The 25,851-nt window shown below is 42.5% G+C and overlaps 1 protein-coding gene across 1 annotated transcript; it reads right to left on the bottom strand.

Moving 5' to 3' along the window:
- Positions 1-4,194: 4,194 nt before the first annotated feature.
- On the bottom strand, positions 4,195-14,960 carry LOC131891613 (uncharacterized). The gene is made up of 4 exons (XM_059241233.1): positions 14,617-14,960; positions 6,243-6,373; positions 5,049-5,281; positions 4,195-4,633 (listed from the first exon to the last, which is right to left on the bottom strand). The coding sequence occupies exons 2-4, from the start codon at positions 6,361-6,363 to the stop codon at positions 4,334-4,336; spliced, it is 654 nt and encodes a 217-aa protein (XP_059097216.1). The 5' UTR covers positions 6,364-6,373; positions 14,617-14,960; the 3' UTR covers positions 4,195-4,333.
- Between the last annotated feature and the right edge of the window lie 10,891 nt (positions 14,961-25,851).

Here is a 25,851-nt window from a genome sequence, read left to right as displayed (position 1 = left end):
TATCGATAGCGACCAAAAGGAGTGAGAAAGGTGGTCAAGTCTTTACAATCGTCAGCCAGGGGGATTTGCCAGCATCCTTTCAGTGCATCTAGCGTTACGAAGAACTTGGCCAATGGAGGGATGGAAGAAGCCACTTCCGTGGGTGTTGGAAAGGGGTGGACTGGCCGACGTACGAAGCAGTTGAGAGCCGTGAAATTCGTGACCAACGAATACCAGCGCCATTAGGTTTGGGGAGAAATATCGCCGGGTTAGTCCAGAGGGTTGGCCAAGACACTGGCTCAATGATGCCCGCCTTATGTTGCTTGTCCACCTCCATTTCTGCATCAGATGCCAAGGCAAAAGGCACACGTCGGGCTACCAAAATGCTGGTGGGTTTGATGTCACAATCGGAGCGTAGATGAATTTTCATCAGAGGGCCCTTCATGGGAGGAAGAATATCCTCATTGTTAAATACGCTCGAAAATCTTTGAAAAACTGGATCAAGGGTATCACCCAGGGAAACCGGATCTTCGTGAGGGCTTGGGTCCTCGGAAACTGAGAAAGATTGTATTTTTTCCGGGGGATTAGGAAAACTTGGGGGAATGATGTCAAGATCCACCGAATTACGCCATGACAAGAAAAATGCACCCCGGATTGATGGGGTGACAAAGGCAAACACGGAAATAATCTTTTCATTCACCCTTACCGTCAATGTCACCGAACCTGTGCAAGGCATGTTGGTTGCGTTTGCAGCCTTTATATTGCAACGACGATCTTCGATTGAAATTTTGTGTTTCCAGACCAAGTCTTGAGCAATGATGAGTTCGGATGCACCAGTATCAGGCAAAGCATCAACGCAAAATGAATCCCCCCCCAACGTGGGGAATAATATGGATGGTCACTAAAGGTGTTTTTGTAGAAAGAGAGTTGACTTGGACAACCATGCATGAAGTATTTCCCTTGGATGATGGCGACGAGGAAGGGTATTGACGAGGGCGTGAGTCCGGTCGTGATGAACTGTCATGGAATCAATATTTTGGATGAGGATGTGAAGCGGCCCCAGTTTTGAAGCAAACAGATGATGAGTGACCAATAGTTTTGCATCTATAACACTGTAAGTTTTGAGCGAAACATTCGTCAATTTTGATGTGTTTCTTAGGTGGACCACCGTATCAAAAACATTTACCCCTGAGACTTTGTGAAGTTGGCTCGTTTGAATTTGAACGATTAAAGGTTGAAACCGCGGACACAGATATTTCTGAGCCATTAGTATTTAATGATCTCTCGACATTTGAGGCAGATTGCCATGCCGATGCTATGGCGCATAACTCCTCACGTGTGCTCACTCACTGACGAAGAAATTCTTCCCGAAGTTGTTTGTCCCACGTACCATTGATAATTCACATGGAATAAAAATCATCACCCGAAAAGGAGTCCAACTCAGCTTCATTTCCCTCGATCTGCAGCCTGAGGTACAAGTCAGTGAACCGCTCTCCCGGGCGCTGGTTTCACTTAAAGAAATTGTATCTCCTTGTGAGAAGAGGGGTTTCTTGAAGAAATGTTTGACGAATATCATCAACACATTCTTGAATGGATTGCGAAGGCGAAGAAGTCCTTATAGACATTTCCTGCTGAAGTTTCAAATCAACACAAGCTCGTAAATATCCTCTCTGCTCAGCCAAAGGAAAATCCGCCATGCTATTTGAAGAAAAATATAAATCGAAGTTCTCGCGCCATGCCCGAAATTCAGACAGTGTTGCATCCGATGAGAGGCGTTGGGGTTTTGAGGCCTCATTAATCTTAATGGATTGCGACGATCGCGGATTATTCATTGCAGACAAATGCCGGCCATCATTTGAGGCAACGATGAGTAATTTCTTCGATAAACAGTCGACCGTGGCTGATGCTGTTGTCATCTCATCTTTAAGTTTCTCCAATCCACCCTCTGGGATTAGTGAGTATGCGAATGTAAGAGATTCCTCAGCCTTTAATTGAGCCTCGTCTATTCGAGTCTGGAGGATCCGGGCTCGTTGAATTAGTCTCAAAGGAATGGGGTCCGGAAGGTCTGACAGAAAATCATCCACGGAGGCCATTGTACGGGTCAAATGGCCCTCATAGGCTCGAAAAGAAGCAAAAGGCGAATTCGGGGTCGCCATTGAAAACTGAAGTAGTTGAAGTAGAAATCGAATTATTGAATTGTTTCACGGTCTTTCAGTCCTGCCGACAGCACCATTGTTCTATTTCGAAACTGTCTTGCCCATTCATGTCGATAGTAATTGACAGCAATTCATAGATTGGGAATCAGATGGCAGAGATCATAACAGTAGGGCTTATGTTGGAGTTGATCCAGCAGCAGGATTTAAGTCAGACTTGGACAAGTTTTTGACTAAAATTCCGGATCAACCTTATATTCAAGGATTAGCCAGATCAGCCAATTCTAATTCGTTGGTCGATCAAATAATATATATAAATAAAAATCACGTGTAATGAATAATCTTCTCGTCTTGAACTGCTGGGATTCCAATCCCGGTAGCGGTAAGGAAGTCCGAAAAACAGAAGAAAAAATAGCTGTTGCCTACTTTCTCTCCCTCTATGTTTCTTTCTTACTATCTCTCTTTGAAAGCTTGTTTCGTAGAGATTTAGACCGGGGTAGGTCGCTCAGGATTGCTCAACCAAATTTTGAGCACCAATGGCGAGAAAACTTCAAAACAAGGTCTGTAAAACGTTGGCAAATGACTTTTAGCATTTTGTATGTAGAAGAGGAAAAGAAAACGTGATAGGTCTATGTAAACGAATTCCAATTGGGATACAGCAGCCTTACGTCACAAAATGCGAGCAAAATGTAAACAAGGTTTGTCATTGGTTGAAATTGCGGGTAAGAAAAGTCGAAGGAGCAATCAGAGCAATAACTGTCAAAGTAAAAAGGCGAGAAATTCAAACTGATCGAAAATCGTCATTTTCAAGGTCGAAGTTTTACATGTTCCAGTCAATAATTTGGTCCCAAAATGTTACTACAACACGACATTTTTGTAGCCGTTTGAGAATCAATCACAATTAGAATCCTTTTTGCATCGTACTACGGGCTAGAAGGAAAAAACCTTCAGACCAGTACATAAATCGTCACCTGGGAAACTGGCATGAGCATACGGAAAGATCTCTCCGTGAAAAAAATATCTTTCTGTGAAATTCGACACCCAAAAAGTACTATTGTGTTAGTTCCAAAGGACGGGACATCGTCCCCGCTTTCTCCCCAAGCCAGAAAGTGTCCAGTTCTATCCCAGTAGACCCGGATCAATCAAATATGATCCGATCGCCCCCAAAATCATATGTGCAAGCTGTTGAAGGGGCACAAAGGCTGCCCAGACAATATAGCTTGACGGAAAATTCGGTTGACCATTGGGGAAATAAGGGTCTACTGATGCCCCTTGTTCTCGATTTTGAGTGCTCTGAACCATTTTAGCGTCCTACTCCTAAGATTGTTGGGGAGTTCATAATTACTGACCTCGGTTTGATGTCCTCAGACGTCATTATGATCGGACAAGCCGGTGGGCTCAAGAATACTGTACGGGTGATCACCAAACAAGAAATTGACGTCAATGGCCAATTTGGAAATCGTCTTGAATATAAGCGAACCTATGGTGGTATGGTGTGGAAGTGTAACCTCCGAGGTGGCCCTGGGACTTCACCTTTGAGATTTCTCAATGTTCAATATTATGCTAGTGATGAAGAACTATTAGCATCAATAACCCCCTTTGCTCTATCAAAGTCTGAAGTTAACAAAGAACTCTTTGTGGGGGATACGCTGATTAAAGGAAGCTGGAATGGCCACAAGCAGATACAAATTGAAGTGAAAACGTCCCACATCATCCCTGACTTTAATTTCAAATTCAATGAAATTGCACCGAAAACATTAGGGGCAATTGTAGTTGGGAGCATTTCAAACCCAGGTTCACGTAATTGCTCTTACTTACATTTATAGAGTAATCGATACAAGTCTGTCACCGGCTTTGAGTGAAAGAATCTTGCTTATTGTGCTATAAATGTAGTTTATAAATGGTGCATTCTTTCGATGAGCCTTTTAAAACGAATCCCAACTCCTTGGTCATCTTTAGTTTTGAACAAGACCAAAAGACCAAATAGGCTGAAATTGTGTTCTTGAGATGATTCTCTGTGCTTTATTTTTACAGAAAGCTCGCTCACGTGAATACCAAACAGGACCTTCCAAGGATTTATTTAATGCATTTTCGAAACTATGAAGTCGGTCAACATAAAAGAAAACCCAATAAACCAATAATCACTTCATAGTTCATAAAGTGGCAAAGACACAGAATCGGGTTTTTGACCCCCAACTCTTTTAATCAATACAAATAACAATCTCGGCTCCGTTGCCGTTCTCTGTGTCGTCGGCGGATAATTCAATGAAAAGTTCAGAGTTAGAGAAATCGCGGATCTTGTCTCCTGTAATCGTGCCACAATATTGCACGACATCATAGCGCATATCTCGGTCATCGGAGTCACTATTGTCGTTTTCTTGCTGTTGATCGCTCACACCAGAAATTAATAAAAAATCATCGCATCTTCCAGAACTGTTCGGTTCTTGGAACTGGAAATCTTTTTCTTTAACGGTCACCGTTCCACTTACAGTAGCCCCAAACTGAAATGACATAATTAAATTGGAAGCAAAAGAGGAAAACAATGAATAAATGAGCGTAAATTTATTTAGGGAATGTAATCTCATGTGCTCTCCATCCGCACAGAGTTTCAAAATGGTCTGAACATGCGAGTGCTTTAGATCTACGCATTTACTATCAATCTTTCCAAACGGAGACCATTATTCTGAGCTCAAAACATTGGCAGGAATTGCAATTGGCTAAAAAAAATAAAACCTTCAAAATTAATTGGTTTGAATAAAAAAATCTACGGGGAAATTTGACAACAAAGCCATCACAAACCAACATTTTAATCGTGGGCCCAATTTTCATTTGGACATTATCCTATTCGCTCAAATCTAAGAGCCCTCTTTTAAAACCAAGTGTGCAAGCAAAAACTTTGAAACAACAACAAAGTACCTCAATCATGTAACCGCAAAAGTATGAAGAACGAAAAAAAGATCCCCCTCTATTCGGATATCCATTCATGTTAAATCCCGTTGTCTGGAAAACATAACATCCACTCGGATTCTGGACGGTAATGGGAAAATATTTATTGCCACGTCCGGGACATTGTGGCACATTTATCATCGTTTCCATTATTCCGGAACGCTCATCGAATTCCAAACGATCATTGATTTCGCCGACGGAGACTGGAAAATGTTCAAAAAGACAAAAAAAAATCAATAACCGGCCATTGATCTTTAGTTCCATGAAAATTGACGGATACACTTCATTCTTCGTTTGCGATATCAACACTTTTAGCCTTTGGTAATCATCAATTAAGCATCCCTGATGTCTAAAAAGAGACACAAACTTGTGAATAACTTGAGCATAAATTTGTTCCCTTTCACGTTTCTCCTGATTCTTTATGTTTTTAAAAAGGCAGCGATTCCTCCCCCTTGGTTCTTTAATTTGTAGTAATACACGCCGATGTTGTATCATTTCAATCCCTTCTGATATCCGTACTACCCGACTCTAAACCTTGCCTCTCATATCGATACCCTCAACTGATCAACAATACACAGATGGACAGAATCCGGTTTTATGTATATACGAAATATATACGCAAGTCGCAAGTTCTCATCATCATGTCTCGTGTCTTCAAGTATAAAAGGGACTAGCCTTCGAACATCTTCCATGGCGCAGTTGGCAACTCAACCCTTGTGAACATGGCCAAACTGGAGTTACCGCCTATCTTACACCTATATCTTACACCTTACACCTATCTCTTAGCTTGTCCCATCAACATATCCGAGTTGATGTCAGACACCGATTATAGCTTTGGATCCTTGGCTGAGGCCAAACGTTATGTTAAACAATGAAGTTAAACAAAGGCGGCCAAAGTTGGTCGAAGAAGTAATAATTAACTTTCAATGACAGCAATGAGTTCAAATTGTGGCTCAGCTACATTGATCAATGATTTCCTTTGTATCCTTTGACAATTGGACTCTGAACTGTTCCGACCCATTTGGACGGGAATCCAAATAAAAATCCAAATAAATGTGACAAATTAAATTTGAAAAAAACCAATGTCACCTGGAACCGACTGGTCACTGAATCACACCATTACTTTTGGCAATATCGTAGCTATATCAACGGAATTTCACTTACAACTTTTTGAATCAATCTTAAACGAGTCAGTTGCTTGACGAAAGGTGACGACATGGGAGTTACCACTTTGTCCATGGTTTAAAATCAATAAAATGACCAAAAGGCATGTCGTTGCAATCATCTTGATGATTCTGAAATGAAAGAAAGTTGGAAAACGAAACGGATTAGCAATGTATAAACGAGTGAATTTGGAGAAATTGGCCAGACTCGAAGTTCAGATTCGTCAGAATTGGTTTGTTTTTCAATCGTTATATTTTCTTTTTGTTTTTTCAAGGATTTTTCAAACCGCTACGGGAAATCTAAGCCGCAGCACTATTAAAATGAAAAGTTATAATTCGTCTATGTATTGCATTTTGGGATTTGGATTTTACTTGGTACTTGCCTCTCGCTCCGTACTGGACGTTCACAATAGACTTTACCTTGATTGTCATTGCATAGGCCAAAATACATTAATGTAATTTTATGTCAAGAACATTTTTTTGCGTGATTTTGGTGGGAGGGGAGACATTTGTTTTCCCAAAATAATGTATCAAATATAGCCAAAAAAGCAATCCCCATTAGCTCATGCTTTGCCTTCAGTAGAACATAGCTTTGTTGATAAGAGGGATTTTTTACGGTTGCAAAGGATGGTCCAAGATCTTGTGAACTTGGTCCGTCGAAAGAGAGGCCCGTAAAGGGCCATATTTGGACGTGCATTGTCTGATTTCTAAAAAAGACAGCACCAAAGTTAAGATCTTAGAAGAACTAGCCGTTGAGAGAGAGATTTCCTTCATCTCTATAACAGAAATCTGGCTTCGGCCAGGGGTCTTAGATGAAGAACTAACCATAGTTGGTTTCAACTTAGTTCGTTGTGATAGGATACGCCCTGATAATCCCATATTCCCACATGGGGGTGTATGCCTATATGTTAGGAATGATTTGCAAATTAGTCGTGTACAAATGTCGAATGGAGAAGTAGAGGTCTTAGTTTGTCATATCCGAGGGCTTGATCTGTCTATTGTAACAATGTATAGGCCCCCTTCTTGTTCAGTAAGCTCTTTTATGTCAGCTCTCCAATTCAATGGAAATGAGTTGGATCAGCCTTTAATTTTCCGGCTAGCGTTGTAGAGTGGGAGGCTAGTCCCAATTCGAAATCGGCATCTCAGTTGTTTGAAAAGCTGGAAGAATTTGCGATCTTGTGCAATTTCTCACAGCATGTTGGTGTAGCCACCAGGGCGAATAACGTTCTAGATTTGGTCTTTTCCAATGACCCTTATTTGCTCCGGTATGTCCATGTGACGCCTAGTAATCCGTCAGATCATCATGTTCTCGAGACAGAGTCGAACATAACTCAAAAGCCGGCGTGCTTTGGTATAAGACCGGCCAAAAAGGTCGGTCTGGCTAAGTTCAAGTTCAAACATGAACTGGAATTGTCCATAGATACACCCATTGCTAGATTAGTTTCAGTTTTTGAAGAAGTTTGCCCCAGTCTAGCAATCTCTGAAGGTGTTTCCAAGGGTGGGACACGGACAAAAATTCCAAAAATGGAGGAAGACTTTGCTCAAAAAGAGTTGCAAACAAGCAAAAAGGCAGAAGAGCACTTCGAATCCAGTAATTGGGGGTAGTCTCCCAAAAAAGTTGGACGTAGTTCAGGGTAAGATTAAGGCCTCCATGGAATATGACCACTTACAAATTGAGAGTAAGGTGGTTCAGGAGGTCAGGTCGAATCCGAAGGCATTTTTCTCTTATGCGAACTCTAAGAGAGAAATGAAACACTCTGTTGGGCCTTATGAGGTTGATGGGGAAGCCATTAGCAATGTAGATGGCTTACATGCTTGGAGCTCATTGCTATGAAGATGAGTCTGTTGAGATTGACAAGGTTAGTCAAGTTGAGCTTTTAGATGATCTTGTTGTCACAGATCAAGATGCATTAGAGGCCATCAAGGACTTGAGACTCTCGATGCTCTCTGGTTCTTGCTCCTGTTTTCTCGTACTTGATGCGTTGCACCTTGGATCAAGGGCAAGTTCCATCTTCACTAAAATTAGCTCATGTTGTTCCCATCTTTAAAGGTGAGATAAATCGCTCCCCAGTAATTATATGCCGATTTCTCTCACTTCGAATATTGCAAAGGTGTTTGAGAAGATCATGAAGTCCAAACTTGTTGAATCTAAGGGATTCCTTAGTGACATTCATGATGTCAAATCAGGTGTTCCCCAAGTCCACTTCTCTTCTTTCTCGGGCTTTGTAATGTTTCTCTTAAGTAGAATACATCATTTATTTCGTTTCAAGAATCAGAGGCAACACACACATTGTCTTCCTCCCGCCCTACCACCACGTTCCAAGTCAACTCTCCTTAGAAACGCGTTTTATCAATTAGCACCATAGAAGGAGGTCATGGTGGTCAGTTCATAGATTGGACATCATATCACATCACCTCCCTTTTTAAGCACAAAAATACTAGATAAAATCAATCATAGCTTTTCAACGAAAAATCAGGAATATTCATACGTTGCACTGTAGTCTTTACTCGAGAACTTCGGCGAGGAACGATGATAGATTTTATTTCAGGACTAGGTGAATCAGGTTGGAATGAATTATTTGTAACCACGACATTTGGCTCAATTGGAGAAACACGTGGTCGAAGAAATCGCCTGTTCCTCCAATATACCCTTCCACTAGCTGTGCGAATATAGTAATCCCGACGTTTTCCAATCGAAACTACACGACCACTCAAATTCCAAAGCTTTGATCGGTAGTCTTGAATGTCGACATACTCGCCAATGCGAAGAGGTCGTAAGCTTCGAGCACTCTTGTTGTAGTAATCCTCATTGGTTGTCTTTCCATCTTGGGATTGAGTATCCATCTGATTGGCAATAGTTTTCCAATTTGGGGCAAAATAATTGCGATAAGCAAAGACGAATGAATCTAATGGTCTTCCATAGAGTATCATGGCGGGACTTTTCCCATCGGACCTCGGGGTGTTTCTCCATTCTAACATCGCCCTCTGGAATGCATCACAATCCACATTTCCATTAGATGTTGTTTTCTTCAGCAAACGTTTAACTGTTTTCACAGCATTTTCAGCATGTCCATTGCTTTGAGGGTAATGGGGGCTAGACATTTCGTGAGCAATGTTCCACTTCTCACAAAAATTTCGAAACTTTCGCGATGAGAATTGTGGTCCACCATCACTAACAAGTTTGCGAGGAACTCCTAAATCGGGCAATTTCTGACGTAAGAATCTTATAACATCCGAGGAGTTAACAGTTTTGCCCAATGGATCCATACATGGCCAACCAGAGAGTCGATTGACGTAAACCATATATTGAAATCCACAATGTTCGAATAGGTCAACGCTTGTCACTTGAAACGGGAAATCAGGAATCATGTCCGATAACATCGGTTCTTTCACCTGCGATACTTGATAAAGGCGACATTGCTCACAAGTTCAAACCAAATTGTCGACTTCATTGTTGAGACCCGGCCAATAAACTGTTTGGCGAGCACGTCTCTTAGTTCTTTCTTGACCTTGGTGAGAGGCATGAAGATCGTGAAGTACGCTCTTCCTGAGACTCTTGGGAATCACCAATCGTTCGCCATTGAGAATTAGATCATCGATGAGTCGGAGGTTTTCACGAACACACCAAAAAGGTCGAAGAATCTCGGGTAGTTCCGATTTTGAATCGGGAAATCCATTCACAATGATTTGCTTCAAGGCTTGAGATTCCGGATCTATGTTCAACTTGGTCCTCAGACGAGTCATCTTCAGGTCCGGTAAGCCACTTTCGTTGCAAACGATGGTGCAAACTGTGCAAGGAGCGAAGAAATCTTCACCGTACTGATCTTCCGACACCGGTTGATCCACTGGTGATCTTGATAACGCATCGGCAATCACATGGTGTCCTTGCCTTTTTTCCATGAAGTGATGAATTGATAACCTTGAATTTTCAGCAAAAGCCGAACCAGACGTGGGTTATCCACTTTGTCTAAGGTGTAATTACTTAAGATAGGGATGAGAGGTTTATGATCGACGATCAGATCGAATTTCAAGCCGGAAAGAAAAACATGACATTTTTTATGGCCCACACAGCAGCCAATAATTCCAATTTTATCATGGCATACCGGGATTCCACCCTGCTCAAAAACCTACTTCCGCATTGTACTAGCCTCCACGCACCGTCATGTTCTTGGAGGAGGGCAAACCCAAGTCCTCGCGTACGAGAAGCGTCCGTTTCAAGTTTGGTTTTGGCATGAAAGTCGAAATAGGCCAAAGTGGGGAGAGACACGAGCGCTTTCTTCACCTTCTAGAAAGCGACATTATGGCCCACTTCCCAATTGAACACGTGCTTTTCCTTGAGCAAATCGCGTAACGGTTCGGCCTCGCCAGCAACATCAGTGCTAAAATCGGCGAATTGGTTGACCAATCCAAAAAAAGATCGAAGGTCAGTTTGACTTTCAGGTACAGGGAATTCACTCAAAGCTTTCGTTTTGGTGGCATCGATTTTCCATCCATCACGACCCACGATGTACTCACAAAATGGAACCTCGGATTTCCCAAATTCAAACTTCTTGATGTAAAACGTTATCCCATGGGTACGAGCTCGTTCCAACACCTGACGGACGTGCTCCATATGCGTGTTAAAATCATCATCGAATACCAAGAGATCGTCAACCACCTTAGCCAGTCGTGGGATACCTTCAAAGGCTTGGTCAGTCCTCAAATTGAACTCATCACCGGCTGCAATGAATCCTTGTGGAGCCCGGAGATAACGATATCTTCCAAATGGTGTAATGAAAGTGGTAAGGAACCTGGACTCTTCGTCAAGAGCCACTTGCCAATAACCGTGTCGGCAATCGAACTTTGTGAAGAACCTAGCCCCAACCATGCCCGTACATCCGCCTTGGCCGTACATGCTTGATATGGTATCTTTTGGGCTACGCATGGGATGAACGGGTCCCTTCACTTGAGAATTTAGCTTCGTCAAATCGACTGTCATCAGTAGCTCGGTCGAGTCCTTCTTGTTAAAGATCACAATAGGATGACACCATTCACTAGGTTCGGTAACAAACTCGATTATCTCCTCGTCCACCATGTTCAATAATTGACTTTTTATTTGATCTTCGTCGCAAATTGGGATTCGCCTGGCCGTTCGCAACTGGAAAGGTATCGCACCGTCCACAAGCTGGATCTTCATGGGACGACCCTTAATCGGCTTTAGTTTTTCTTCATTAAAAACATCAGCGAAAACCTCAACGAAATTCGACTTGACCTGCCCCGGACTAATATTTGTGTCAACAATGTTGGCAAGCATTTTACTCTTAGGCCCGTCCCTTGGAAGATACAGGAGCTCTTTCAACGTCGATTGAGACAAATAACATCCACAGATGTCGCTGAACAAGTGCAACGTCGATGACAACTCATGGTCCCCGTCTCTAATCCATATAGGGCAAACTCCCAAAATGTGCAAATCGACACCGGAAACGTTCCTTATGATGTCGCCATTCTTCAGAAGCTCTGGGCTGGTTCCTCCCATTTTTTTGAAGGTCTTCAAGTCCATAGCTTCAACGTCACTACCGGTGTCCGGAATCCATGAAATTGTAGTCCACTCTCCATCTCGAGTTTTAGTCTCGAGATGCAAACATTCACCATATTCAATGCGCGCCACTTGAATTGCACTCATGTGCTTGGGCGTTCTGGATTCATTTTTATTGTTGTGGGAACCCTTCACCTTGCAACAAGGGCTGAAATGGCCTGCTTTTCCGCAACGGTGACATGATTTGTCACGTGCAGGGCACTCATTCGAAGAAACATGGGCCTTACGGCCGCAGTTTTTGCATTGCTTCATTTGTATCAGAGGCTTTGACTTGTTCTTTCCCTTTTTATATGTGGACATACCTTGAAGCTCCTTTGATACGAGATTCTTCTGAGATGCGGAGGCCCCCCTGCTTGACATATTTTAACCGCCTTCTCAAGGGTTAAGTCTTGCTCGGCCAATAAGCGGTGCCTTGTAGTGTCGCTCATGATCCCACATACAATTCGATCACGCATGAGGTCGTCCTCACGATTTCGGCAAGTTGAACATGTAGAGTCCGATTCGAAGTTGCAAGCCAAGAATATCTCCCTAAGCCTCGTGAAGAAGTTGTCGAACATTTCTCCACCGTCTTGAGATGCCTTGTAGAATTCAATTCTGTCGAGTAATGGGTTCCTCTGAGATCGAATGTATTTGGAGAGCACCTTGATTATGTTCGCTACATCTGCTGATGGATCCACATCAATGGTTTTTTGAATCAAAAACCTTTGCAGATCCGCATCCAGGCATGTCTTTAATGCTGCCACTTGGACAGCCCGTGATTGCCTCGCCAAATGTTGGCAAAGCGCGAAATTGTCCCATCCTTTGTTCCATGTGGCAAAATTCGAAGTTGTAGCCGTAGACATGAGGACAGGTCGATCCACGAAAATTGGACGAAAACTCTGTCCATTGGAGCGCAAGCTTACTGATTCGTCAGTTGCTTGCGTCTCAATCATTTCCAGGAGTCTATCCTCCCGCATCTTGGCATCCTGAACGAGGCGGTCCTCTCATCTGCGGGAATCTTTGATTAGTCGGTCCATCTGGGCTTGGAATGCCTTGATCATTTCCTCCATTTTGAATGCATGGTTTAAAGATGCCTTCTTGTGATAATCAAGCTAACGGCCCTATGGGAGCTCACGTTAGGAGAGAGTGGTGTGGAATTATAATCCAATGCGGACCAACAGTTAGCGATCCAGTGATAGAACGACGGCCCTTACGGAGCTCGCGTCGTTTTGGGGCACGTATAGTTCCGAACCTATTGCAGGTTGCATTTGGTACTTGCTCACCAGTCCCGGAATCACTTGGCCCTCTCACTTCTCAAATTTTGTCAGCCCTCATCACTAGGGGTAGTCTTTTGCCGACCGCGCCATGTAATGTTTTTCTTAAGTAGAATACATCATTTATTTCGTTTCAAGAATCAGAGGCAACACCACATTGTCTTCCTCCCGCCCTACCACCACGTTCCAAGTAAACTCTCCTTAGAAACGCGTTTTATCAATTAGCACCATAGAAGGAGGTCATGGTGGTCAGTTTATAGATTGGACATCATATAACATCAGGCTCCTTCATTGTTTAATTTGCTTCCCTCTAATATTCGTAGGGAATACGCAGGCCATGTTGATCCGGTTGCATCTTTCAAGTCAGACTTGGACAAAAAAAAATTAGATAGCATTCCAGATCAACCCTAAATTCAAGGACTAGCTCGGTCTGCCAACTCCATGTCGTTGGTGGACCAAATATCGCATAAAAATTGAAAGGTAAAAAATAGACGATTTTAACCTTTCATTTGAATAATACTGGGGAATACATTCCCTGTAGCGGTTAAAAAAGCCCGGGAAAAACCAAAGACAAATGCCATTGAAATTTTTTAGCAAGAGATAAATCAGATGTTCCCCCTTCATTATGGCCAACCTTGGTCTGATAAGGCGAAGGGTTCATGACATTTTGTTATGTGATCATATGTGATCAAATTATGTGTTCAAATTATGTGATCAAAAACTTGTCCAAGTCTGACTTAAACCCTGCTACTGGATCAACGCCTACAAAAGCCCTACGAATATTTGAGGGCAGCATATTGAACAATGAAGGAGCCCGAGAAAGAAGAGAGTTGGACTTCATTGTTTTAACTAGCCTGGATTCTCCAGGACTCAAAGGTGCTCTCAAAACGCACATTAAGCCTCTGCAGTCACTACAATTGACCCTAAATCCTGGGTTGGGACAAAGGTCATGACTGCTTTTGAAAACATACAATATCAGATACCTTTCGTACCTTCTCTGAATACTGTACAATCCCAACCTTTCTAACCTTTCCCAGTACGAGAGCTCTCTCATATCCTCAATGTTCCTGGTAAAACATCTTTGGACCTGCTCGACCTTTTGCAAACCTGCTGAACTAATTGGAGCCCAAATGGGAGTCTGATAAGGCGAGGGGTTCATGACGTTCTGTTACGTGATTATGGCGAGAATGTTCAATACTCACAATGACGAGCAGACAAGAAAGGCATGGACCAAAATATTGATTTCAATTGCCAGAGGTGTGAAAAATGTGGGATAATGAAAATAGTTTCTCTTTGAATCGTCAATCTAACCCGATTTTTGGTATTAGTGTGAAATTCGATAAACCCTTACGAGACCTAAGCTCATCATTAAATCTTTGCTCTTTTTAGCTTACTTTTAGGTTTTCCCAAACTAGCTGGTAAGATAGAGCAAATCTAAGTTCAACTAAGGTAGAGCAAATCTAGGTTTAACTAAGTTGGAGCTTATTTCTGCAATTTTTCTGGCAAAATTAGAAATCAGCAAAAACTCAAATAGAAGAGGAACTTACTGGAAATGCTCAAAGGTTGGGTGAAGAACTCGGGAGATCTTGATGGGATGTGAGAGAGCAGGTTGGCTCGCGTATGCGGACTGAATATTGGCTTCAATCAGTTGGACAGTTTATAAGCAAGCTATATTCGTGTACATGTGTTCTTGCTTCTACTACATATCAGAACACACAGAAACATAAACACACAGATTTGCGAGACTACAGTGAAGCCTTGAACGGTAAATTAAGCACCTTTCCCGATGAAGATTATGTGCTATATCTTTTTATTCTTATTACTTTTCTTCCAAAACCGATTGTGTGTTAGATTACCTAAACAGCCGTTCCATTCTGGCTTTCCCTGTCCTGGAAAAAACCTGAAGACACGTTATTTCTTTTTGGGGTCCCAAAAAGCACAAAACAATTTTTCCTTTATCTTGCCTAAAATTTTCGAAAGAGCTCTTTTGGGTTTGACTAAATGTTTGCTGGTGTGGTTGAAGTTGAGCACCTTATCTTTTGTCTTTTTAAGAGTATGAGCAGACATCTGTTTCGGATTAGGTATCCTAAAACTATGGAATGGAGCTAACCTATTTCTCACCTTTCTTTGAGTCTCTTCTACGTGGACAGAGGTACACCGTACGTCGAAGCACGTCTTAAGTCCCATGGATTGACGGCACATGTAAGGATGGAAAAAAGGACAATCCACCTTCGAACATCCCCCCTTCCTATTGTACTTCTCAAGGCCAAACTTGAGAAGCTTTATGCATCATTTATGGTGGTCAAACTGCCAGAGTTTTCCTTCTTAAGGACAAGGCTGATTCCGATAAACAGGACAGACTGTTTGCTCTACAGCCGTCTTTTCTTGCTCTACTTCAAGAGGATTTACTATTTCAAACTCTACATTGGTCAAATCAGTCCACTTCTCAACTACTGGGTGAGCTTGTTGTTCAAGCAGCACCTTGGTCTGATCCTGACTTTTATGGACCAATAAAAATTAAACCAAAGCACTACGAACTTTACACATAACAATTCGAAACTAAATATACTTCAATATAACATCAGAGAGAAACTGCTAAAGCTAAACATAAGCATACATGAGCTATAAACTCATTAGTCACAAGCAAAATGATTTATTCTAATTGCTTATCAATTCAAAGGGATATTTAGCCAAATATCTGTTTGTAAGCAGACTTCTAGCACACAAAAATATTTTGTATAGGCCAACACAAATCAAAAAATTGATTAAAATGTTCTGTGCATATATAAGGACGAAGTACCAATCCTTAAGTAAATGTAAGTGTGTGTTAATTTCACTGTAATATTCAAATAAACATTAATACTTTGGTTAGTTTTATTGTATTCCGAAAAAATTCCCCACATAATTAAGGTAAACCAAATCCCAAAATTCAAAAACAACAAAACATTTTCAAAATAGATTCAATAATTGATCTCTATGGATAAACAACTTATTGCAGCGCTTGCGTATGTCTTCTTTGAAATATGATGCACGATGCCAAAAAAATGTCTTATTTACATGATCACCCAAGATGAACATTCTTTGGCGATGACAGCAATTATAATTTTGTGTAAAAAAACCTTGTTCAAGTCCTGACAATACATCTTTGCCTAAATAAAACTTGTCACTTTTTGGTGTCCCCTTCTAAGTCTCAGGGTTCAAAATTAGCAGAATATCAAAAAACACAACCAATGATGACTTTCTCCGGACCTCACATCCATCCTACAGAAGGTGAAGAATCCAGAGAGAGTCATCATTGGTGGTGACTTCAACATCCGTCCTGACTTGAGTGAATTCTCCGAGCTCGCCCAGATCCTGAGCCAATGGAGAATCACTCTGCTCTCCGACCCGGGAGTTCCAACACTTACCTACTCCCAGGACGCCTCTATACTTGACTTTTTTATTTTCATATCAGAAAAATATTCCATCTCCGGCCAGTTTCGTCCATCCACTGGCCGTTTCTGATCACCTCCCGATTTCAGTCACCTTCAAGATGCCCAGAAATTTCCATCATCTGGGCGTGACTCGAAATGGGAGGTGCGTGGTCAATGTGTAGAAGTGCGCGGCTCAACTTGAGGCCCTGTAGCTATCCATCAACACCGGGGTTGTGAGCAATCCAGCTGCAGTGGCCCAAGGCATTTCGCAAGCATTTAAAGAGTCCTCCTCCGTGCAGAGGAGGAGAGGAGGACTCAAGACCCCGTGGTTCAGCCCCTACCACCAAGAGCTGAGGGGTCAAATGCTCCAAAAACTGCGTAGTGCCAAAACGAGCCAAACACTGGAGACTTGAGAGCAATATGCGATATCAAGAATTGCATAATACAAGTCTCTGAGGAGCGCTGAGTCAGCCCACCAAAGGTTGGAAGTGGAGAACTTGCTCTCTTCATCAGCCTCGTCCCGGATAGCGGGCTTGTACAAACGTGCCAAAAAGCCCGCCACCAACTTGGAGATTCCCGTGAATTTCTCTTCCACTCCTCAAATTCCTCCTCCAATGTCAAGAACTGTTTGCATCAACATCGGAAACAGTAGTGGAGGAGGTCCAGGGCTGCCCAGAAGAACACCATCCCCTTTTGCAGCCCTTCACGGAACCCGAGATGGACGTGGCCTTCAAAAAGATGAAGAGTAAAGCCCCCTCAACATCTGGGGTCTCTCCTTTCCAACTTTCACTTCTCCGGACCCAAGCCCAGCCACTCCTTGAAGATCTTTTCAGCCTTGCCCTCCATTCTTCCTTCTTCCCACCACCGTGGATGGAGTCAGCCATCATCTTCATCCATAAGAAGGGGCCCAGGGACATACCAAACAACCATTGGACCATCGCCCTGCAGAACCCCTTCTTGAAGGTGATGTCCACCCTACTAGCTGCCCGCTTTTCCGGATTGGCCGAGCATAAGGATCTCCTCCCAGAGCTCCAATTCGGTTTCCGGAGAAGCCGCGCAAAAACCACGGCAGCTACTCTCCCCTATGAAATTGTGCATCACAACATCAGCAATAAGAGTAGAGTGTATGGATGCTTTCTGTAGATTTCACGTCTGACTCGTGCGGTGAAGAACGCCCAGCGTTTGTGTGCATTTGTAGTGGACAAACCTTCGTCTCTGGCAACCAGTGAGCTAGAGAATGCGTCAAGTGATTTGAAATTAGCTCTTGACAAAGTGTTGGGTGCCCTTCAAACCCTTCAGAAAATTCACCTGGAGGACTTTGAGGCTTATGAACGTGGTATCTTGGACGCTAACTCATATTACCAGGCCACTTTGCAACTTGTTTTGGGGACCATAGCCACTATCCACAAGCCCCCAATACCAGCTCTTTCTCGAGCTCCAGTAGATTCGGTGGCCAAACCAAGCTCTAAGGCTAGAGTTAATGACGCCCTCAAGCCGTTTATCCTATCCAAAGACCACACCCCAGAGGAATTGAGAAGTCGCTAAACCACCACGGCAGCTACTCTCCTCTACGAAATTGTGCATTCCAACATCAGCAACAAGAGGAGAGTGTATGGATGCTTTGTGGATTTCTCCGAAGCATCCGACAGGGTGGACCAAACGCGGTTATTCCTCAAACTCCAACTGTGGGGAGTTCCGCGTTCAATCTGTGTCCTGCTGTCCAACATCTATGCGGGACTCAGATGCTCCATTCGTTCTGGTGAGGACCTATCCCCCTGCTACTTCACTTCCATTGGCCTTCCGCTGGGGGATCCACTATCGCCAATTCTTTTCAATCTTTAGGTATCCGACCTGCCCGAAGCCCTCACACACCAAGGCCCCACCATCAACCATTTTCCGGTTCAATATCTTCAATACGCAGACGACCTAGTTCTCTTAGCTAATTCAGCCGTGGAATTGCAAAATGCCATCAATGCACTTCACGGTTATTGCCAAGAGAACGGCCTTCAAGTCAACAACATCAAGATGAAGGCCATGGTTATCCATAATGGTCGTGCCTCTCACCTCCTTCCATATTAACAATAGTCCAATTGAAATCGTCAATACTTTTAATTACGTCGTTTTCACATTCTCAACACATCTCTCCTTCACCAACCATCGCAAATCATCAATAGTCAAAGCCAGGGCCAGGATCGGATACATTTGCAATAAACTTCCTATCAAGAATCTTCCCGTTCCAATAGTTCTTCAACTCTTCCGGACCTACATCACTCCAATTTTCCTATTCACCTTTGGCTCCCAAACTCCGCCCAATCCGCCCTCAAATCCGCCGATGCCACCTTCACGAAGTTCCTCAAACGATACCTGTGAGTGCCCCAATATGCTAACAATGCATGGACGCATTTTCTAAGAGAAACCGAGCCCCTCACCATCGGGCTGGCAAGGTTAGTGTCCAACAGTGTTGGGAACCTGACCTTTCCGGAGGTGATGTCCGGACACAAGTTGTCCTTTCCGGTCAAGGACTTTCTAACACGTTATTGTCCTTGGCCCGACATCCCTTCGGAATATTGGCGGTCACGCACCTTTGTTTGGCTCCCGTCCAAATGCCATCAGCGACGGGAGTTGACAAAAGATCTGATCTATCTGGTCCGTCCTCTACTCTGCAATAACCAAGATTTCCATCATTTACCTTTACCTAACTGTGTTTGTACTCTCTGTGATTCCCCTCTTCCCTTTTTTTCATGTGCATGGAACCAATTCTAGTCATACTCATTGTGATATCCCTTTCTAGTCGCCTATTTTTTTTGTTTTTACCTTCTTGACATTTGTCTTGTTTGAACAACCAACCTCTGGATGATATATATTCGTCATATTTTATGTTATAGTTACTTTTACGCCATGACATGACCAAGAGTTGCAATAAAGATTATTAAAAAACACAACTGCATCAATTTTGACTGCGAGGGTTTTCTTCAGATTTTTGTGCTTTTCAATGTTTGTTTTTTCAAAAAGTTTAACTTTCACAATATTGCCTGAACATACCCAATCAAAGAGTGCCAAATATAATTGAATTGTGAAACTGAAATCCTTTACGAGCACCTTAAATAATGTGCTTTTCTTAAAAAAGTAGCTTTGGTCTAGCCTTTTCGAATTCCAATTAGCATTTTTTTAGCATCGATTTTGCACGAGTTAGCATCGCTAGCTGAAGAAAACCTGGCCAGCCTGAGCGAGCTCCAAAACAGGAATTTTTGTTATCAAAATGATAACGAGGCCTTTTTGGTTACAAGAAAACTCATCAAAGTGCATGATGCGTTACGGAGCACATAAGCAGAGAAGAAAAGCAACAGGCCGTCAGTTCTAAAAAGCATTCTCCTCAGTTTTCAGATAGATAATGCTCAACCTCTTGTTTCTCTTAATTATATGTGTTTATTATGAATATCATTGCATAGTTTTCAATGATAAACTGGTCTGGTACTTAATCTTCATTGGGCCTGAGTGATTACAACACTGAGGGGTCAAAAATAACACGTGATATAAGAAGTGAGAACTAATTTGCCAACCTCTACTATGGTGTGAAATTTGAGTTGTTTGGACATAACCTCAGTTTGAGTAGTCAAGGTTCGTAGTTTTGAGGAGGTTCTGANTCTACTATGGTGTGAAATTTGAGTTGTTTGGACATAACCTCAGTTTGAGTAGTCAAGGTTCGTAGTTTTGAGGAGGTTCTGACCAGCAAAGGAGTAGGAACAGGATGAAGGAGCATTTACCCATGGTCGTAGCTCGTCCATGAACTGTAAGGAAAAAACACCTGGCATAATTCAACCAAGAAACCACTTATCAGGTACGTAGAGGCGTCAACATTCTCATTTAGCTTGGTACTTATGGCCAAAGAATAGCTTGTCCAAATTGGACATGTCTTCAGCCACAGAGACCTTTAAATTGTAAAATGTATACTTGCTTTAGCATAAACTTCACTTTGTCCTTGCTCATGAGCTTTTACATAACAACCCTAATAGAGCACAGAAATTCGAATTATATCGAAGCAAGATATCAAAAAATGATAGTTCTCAATTGATATGCTTTCCCATATTGTTCTGAAATACTCACATGAATAAAATATGCCCGATTTTTTTAATTAGGTGTAGAGATCTGGAGTTTTGATATCCAAAAGAAAAGGTCCAAAGGAGCCACCAAAAGTGCAACAATACGTGGAGAAAATGTATATATTTTTACAATGTTTTGACAAATGCAATTTCCACCGAGAACATGAAGGATTTGTTGTAATTCAATGTGAAACAGAAGATTTGGAATATGGCAATCAAAAAATACACAAGCCAAGTGTGGATGTGTCCGTCATTTCATGAGCCATTAGGCAAGGGAACCTCGTTTTTCTCATGATAGCGCAACACTAAAATCCTCTGCTCGCAACAACATAGCCAGTTGTAAACTCAAAGTTCAGCTAAATACCTAGTGTCAATCCAACTGCCCAGCTAGAAAATGGATGATTTCACGACTTATTCCAAAAGAGATCGCTTCAGAAGAAAGCCTTATGTTTGTTTAAGGTTACATGTAACCAGTGATGGGCATCAATGGCTAAAAAAAGAACTTGGTTAATATGTTATTTCAAAACTAGCTTTCTTAATGGTTAACTTCCCACTTTTGATGATATTGTATGACCACGTAATAGTGAGAGCAGCATCAAACTCTATAAGGATTTTTAGGGGCAATTTCTGACACGGAACAACATATGGCTGCATTCAATGAACGAGGAAGGAATAAATATGAGATATTGATATTTGCATTTGACAAATATCGCGTCATATTTGCAACCTTTGGAGACAAAAAATTTATATTTGGCCCCATTTTTGAGACAAAAAGATATAATATTTTACCTGACGGGATCAAATATTTTCTCGACCTCGACATGATTATGACATGCCACAAGAAGCATCTTTCTCATATTGCGTGTTATCCCATTTTTTGACGGTCTTAATACATGGCATGCATGAAATCCATCTAGTCAACGTGGGTTCCTTAAGGGTTTGTTCAGTAATTAACAATGGGTCTTGTAACACTCTTACTGTGGATATCATGAAAACTCTGAAATTTGTATCGAAATTGGTGAGAACACATTTACCCTTAGATTTACTCCATTAATTTAAATCATGGATGTCACAAGCATGACGTCTCTGAAACTATCGGAGGATTGTTGAGGTAATACATTTGCCCTTCGTTCCAGAGATTTCCAAATTGACGAACCAACTTTTACTTTGCGTTAAATAAACTTTGTCCTTTGGCAGTGAATAAAAATTGAACCACAGAACATTTCATTACAAAAGTAGTTGACTGATTATTGTTTTCAGTGCTAGCTATTATAAAATCTGATTAAGTGATTGTTCAAATGCTAAGGTATCTAAATAGAGTTTTCTTTGTCAAAGAAACAAAAGGCAAAACTTTTGTAAAAACACATGTTTCAAAGTAACCCAGATAAGTATGGTGAATCATTTAAAATACCTGGCGGTCGGAAAAAATCTTTACTTGGCTTGCATTGTTTATTGATTTGACCACTCATGACCGCCTGTGGAACTGTAAAAAGAGCTCTAAAATAGCTCTAGGTTGAGAGGAAAAGGAGAAAATGGGTACAACTGTCAAACAACGAGTACAATGGAGAGGGCCACACCCATCTCGCTAACAATTCATCTCAGGGTTAGTAACCCAGTAACAGGCCAATATGAGCCTTAAAGCGCCCATAAAAGGTCACAATTACGGACGTCAATGGGGAGGGCATTCCAATTTGGGACCACCCGGACAAGGTACGAATGCTCTCGACACATGAGCCTGAATCCTGGTCGGCTCAAGAGTTGATTTGTGCATGCGCGCGTACACACAGATCCTTTATCTCTCTCTAAATACAAAAAAGCGTCAGTCTCCCCACACTCGGAAAGGGAAACCGCACCCCGCAAGAGTTTCCAAGCTAGGACCAAATCGAATTTTGCTCTCCTTTTGAAAAGCTCATCGATACCAAGGGCCTCCAAATGCCTTTGATAGCTCAACCTCTCGTGATCCCCCAAAGATTTCGTGAACCACCGTTGAACTCCTTCGACAGTTTGAATGTCCCTTTGTAGTCGTTGGCTCCACACTTGTGACGCGAATTCCATAATCGGGCAAACGCAGGTGGAGAACAGCTTTATCAGGAGGTTTGGAGCCTGAGACGTAAAAATCGTTTGAACATCCAATGAACGCCTTGCGCCTTTGATGCGACTCTAGCACAATGTTGGCTAAATTTTAGCTTGTCGTCCACTACAATTCCCAAGTCTCGTTGATTGGACACCACCTCCAAGACCACACCATTTAAGGAGTAATGGCAATTTGTTCAAGATTGCCCAAAGCGCACAACTTTTGACTTCTTTGGATTTTCCTCTAAAGCCAAGGTTATGTAGCCATGGCGTGCTAACAAATTTTTCTGGCAAGATCTGCCTCGCTAAAGCCGTACTGAGTGTCATCTGGCAGCCCACTGTGTGGAAGGCGAGAGGTCAGCCATTGCTTTGATAGTCGTTAGCACCTTACTTACACTAGAAGTGAGCGAAATTGGTCTGTAGCTGGATAGCCTTCTGGAGTCGCCCCTTTTGAACAAAGGATAAACATTGGCATTTTTCCAATCCTTTGGAATTATGGACGTGGCGAGCAAGACACAAAATAGGACAGCCAGGGGCTCTGCAATTGCCCTTCCCAAGGCTATCAGCAACGCCATTGATATCCCATCAGGGCCAGAAGAACTGGAAACCTTCCACCGCCTGATGATCCGAAGAACGCCAATTGCCCGAAAATGTACCCCGGACAAGTTTGGTGCTTCACCCGTAGAAGGATTAACATGTTGCTCTTGGTGATTCGTAATGTTCAAAGCAGTTGGTGGCTCGAGACTAAAAGCCTCCAAAATCAATTTTACCATTTCACCACTGGCTGACACAGCTGTCCCGGTACTATCTATGATAAGGCCTCCTATCTTACGGGTAGCATTCCTTGCCCTTCTAACGTAGACGTAGAAAGAGCGCAGATTTTGCGTTCTCGCCAGTTTGCTTTCGTAACTTGATTTCACCTACTTCACTAGCCTCTCCAACTTTTTCTTCTCATTTAGGTATGTACTCCTGTCGATCATCCTCAAACCCGGAGATTTTCCACTTGTTCCACATTCGCCTTTTTCTTCGAATGTTTCATAGCAAGGGAGGAGACAGTCAGACTGGTCTATTTTTCCTTCTTCGTAGCCTCCTTAGTACATGTACATGTCCTCCCCTCTGAGTAGGACATTCCTGATTGTTATCCAGGCTCCATCCAGGGAGCAAGTGGCAAATGAATTTGACCAATCAAGTCTTCTTAGGTAGCTTCGAAAAGCTGGGAAATCCGCCTTAGAGTAATCTCGGACATGCTCTAACGTTGATTAGAAGTGCTCCACACTGGTCAAACCAAACTCAAGCACACAATGGTCACTGATTGACACAATTTCCCCTTTGCGACGAGTAGACGACTTTTGACATATCAATCGAAAGGATCAAGTCCAAAATATTTCTCACTTGATGGTTAGGGCAGTCCACCAGTTCAGCAAGATAGCCACTATGCAAGGCATTCAAGAACATGTCATCACGCTGATTTGCCCCACTATCAGTGCTCCAGTCAAAACTTGGATGATTGAAGTCGCCCACCACCAATGATGCCTCGTCAAGGCCACTGAAAAAACCGTTGAAATGAATTATATGCTGGTCATTTGCATTGGGAGAGAGTACACGCAAAAGAGGGACAAGACACCAAGGCGAATTCCACATACATCATCTGTCTGAAACACAATTTCCCAACTTGGTACATCTCTTGCAAGGATAAGCACGCACCACCACCCCACCCCCCTCCCCCGTCCATATTTAGTGCCCTTTCAAGAGCTATTGGAGCGCTTAGCCATGGGATGAAGTTCGTTGGGCTTTCCGACGCGTCCTTTCTTTTTGGAGATAGTAGCATTTCTTAAATTAATTAAGAGGCTGTCGTTGACGCAGGGGCTTTACCTTTGTGGTTTCTTACCTGTCCAGAGTCCTCGTTTATGTTCCACTTTTCAGCGGCACAAAACATGACTCCTCCTTTCTCTTTGTTTAAATCACTTAGCTCGGATGTTTCTGTAAGGACACAATAGCTTGCTCTTCATTTCGACTAACCTCATCCACCATTTTTACCTTGATAAAGTTCATCGTTGAATAATAGCTCATTGTCTCTACATTNGTTCCACTTTTCAGCGGCACAAAACATGACTCCTCCTTTCTCTTTGTTTAAATCACTTAGCTCGGATGTTTCTGTAAGGACATATAATTTCCCTCTATACATTGTTACCCTCCAATCTATCTATATTCACCAGTATTTCCATCACCTACAGCCATAGTACCTGCCTAACCATTATTTCCTTCTATGTACTTGCTACTTATACTAAGAAGTTCCCCCACGGACACAATAGCTTGCTCTTCATTTCGACTAACCTCATCCACCATTTTTACCTTGATAAAGTTCATCGTTGAATAATAGCTCATTGTCTCTACATTCCTCAACATGACGCAGTCGGTCTGCCGATCCCCGCATTCAACAATCACAATCTTCGAACAACGCCAAATCTACACACGTCTCTCCAAACCAACCCGCTACAAATTCTTGAGCTAATAGCATTAACACCGCTCTAAAACCGGAACGTATAATGCATTCCGCTTCACTGGCTGAATTTCGCTCTTTGAGATCGAGTTTTGATCTGTTTTACTCCTCAAGTAAGATGGATGTGAAGCGTGAGGTAATAATGATGTTAACACGTAAAGTTGTTGAATCCGAATGAATGTATTTTCCAAAATAAAGTAACATGTGAGGAGTGGAGAACAAGAACGAGGGAGTAACGAACACTCACGAGCAAGAACCGCTACACCTCCCCGACCAGATCCGGATTCATCCGGGACAAAATCTATCTGGCGGAGACACCATTCGTCCTGAATGCGTAACATAAGGTGAATTAGTTTCAACTTCAAGATGTGCCGGTTTCAAGCGGTCAACAGAAACCGACTTTGATTTTCCATTGATGGCCAATTTGAAGCATTTTGCTGTCCTTTGCACCACCGGAAACGGGCCTTCATATAGAGGTTCCAAAGGACCTCTCACCCTGTCCAAACGAACCCACACAAAGGGACAGCTCATAGTCGACAAGGGAACATGGGAAGGTCTAGATCCGTGAAAATGAGTCATTGGTGGCATCAGCTCCTGTAGTGTACGCCCTAAATCACGGAATATTGATGGAGGGGAATTCAGAGGAACACTAGGGTGACAAAACGCACCCGGGACCCGTAAACTCGTACCATATAC

This window comes from Tigriopus californicus, chromosome 12 (assembly GCF_007210705.1).
Source record: "Tigriopus californicus strain San Diego chromosome 12, Tcal_SD_v2.1, whole genome shotgun sequence".
NCBI lineage: Eukaryota > Metazoa > Arthropoda > Copepoda > Harpacticoida > Harpacticidae > Tigriopus > Tigriopus californicus.
This window is presented reverse-complemented; position numbering and strand designations above follow the sequence as displayed.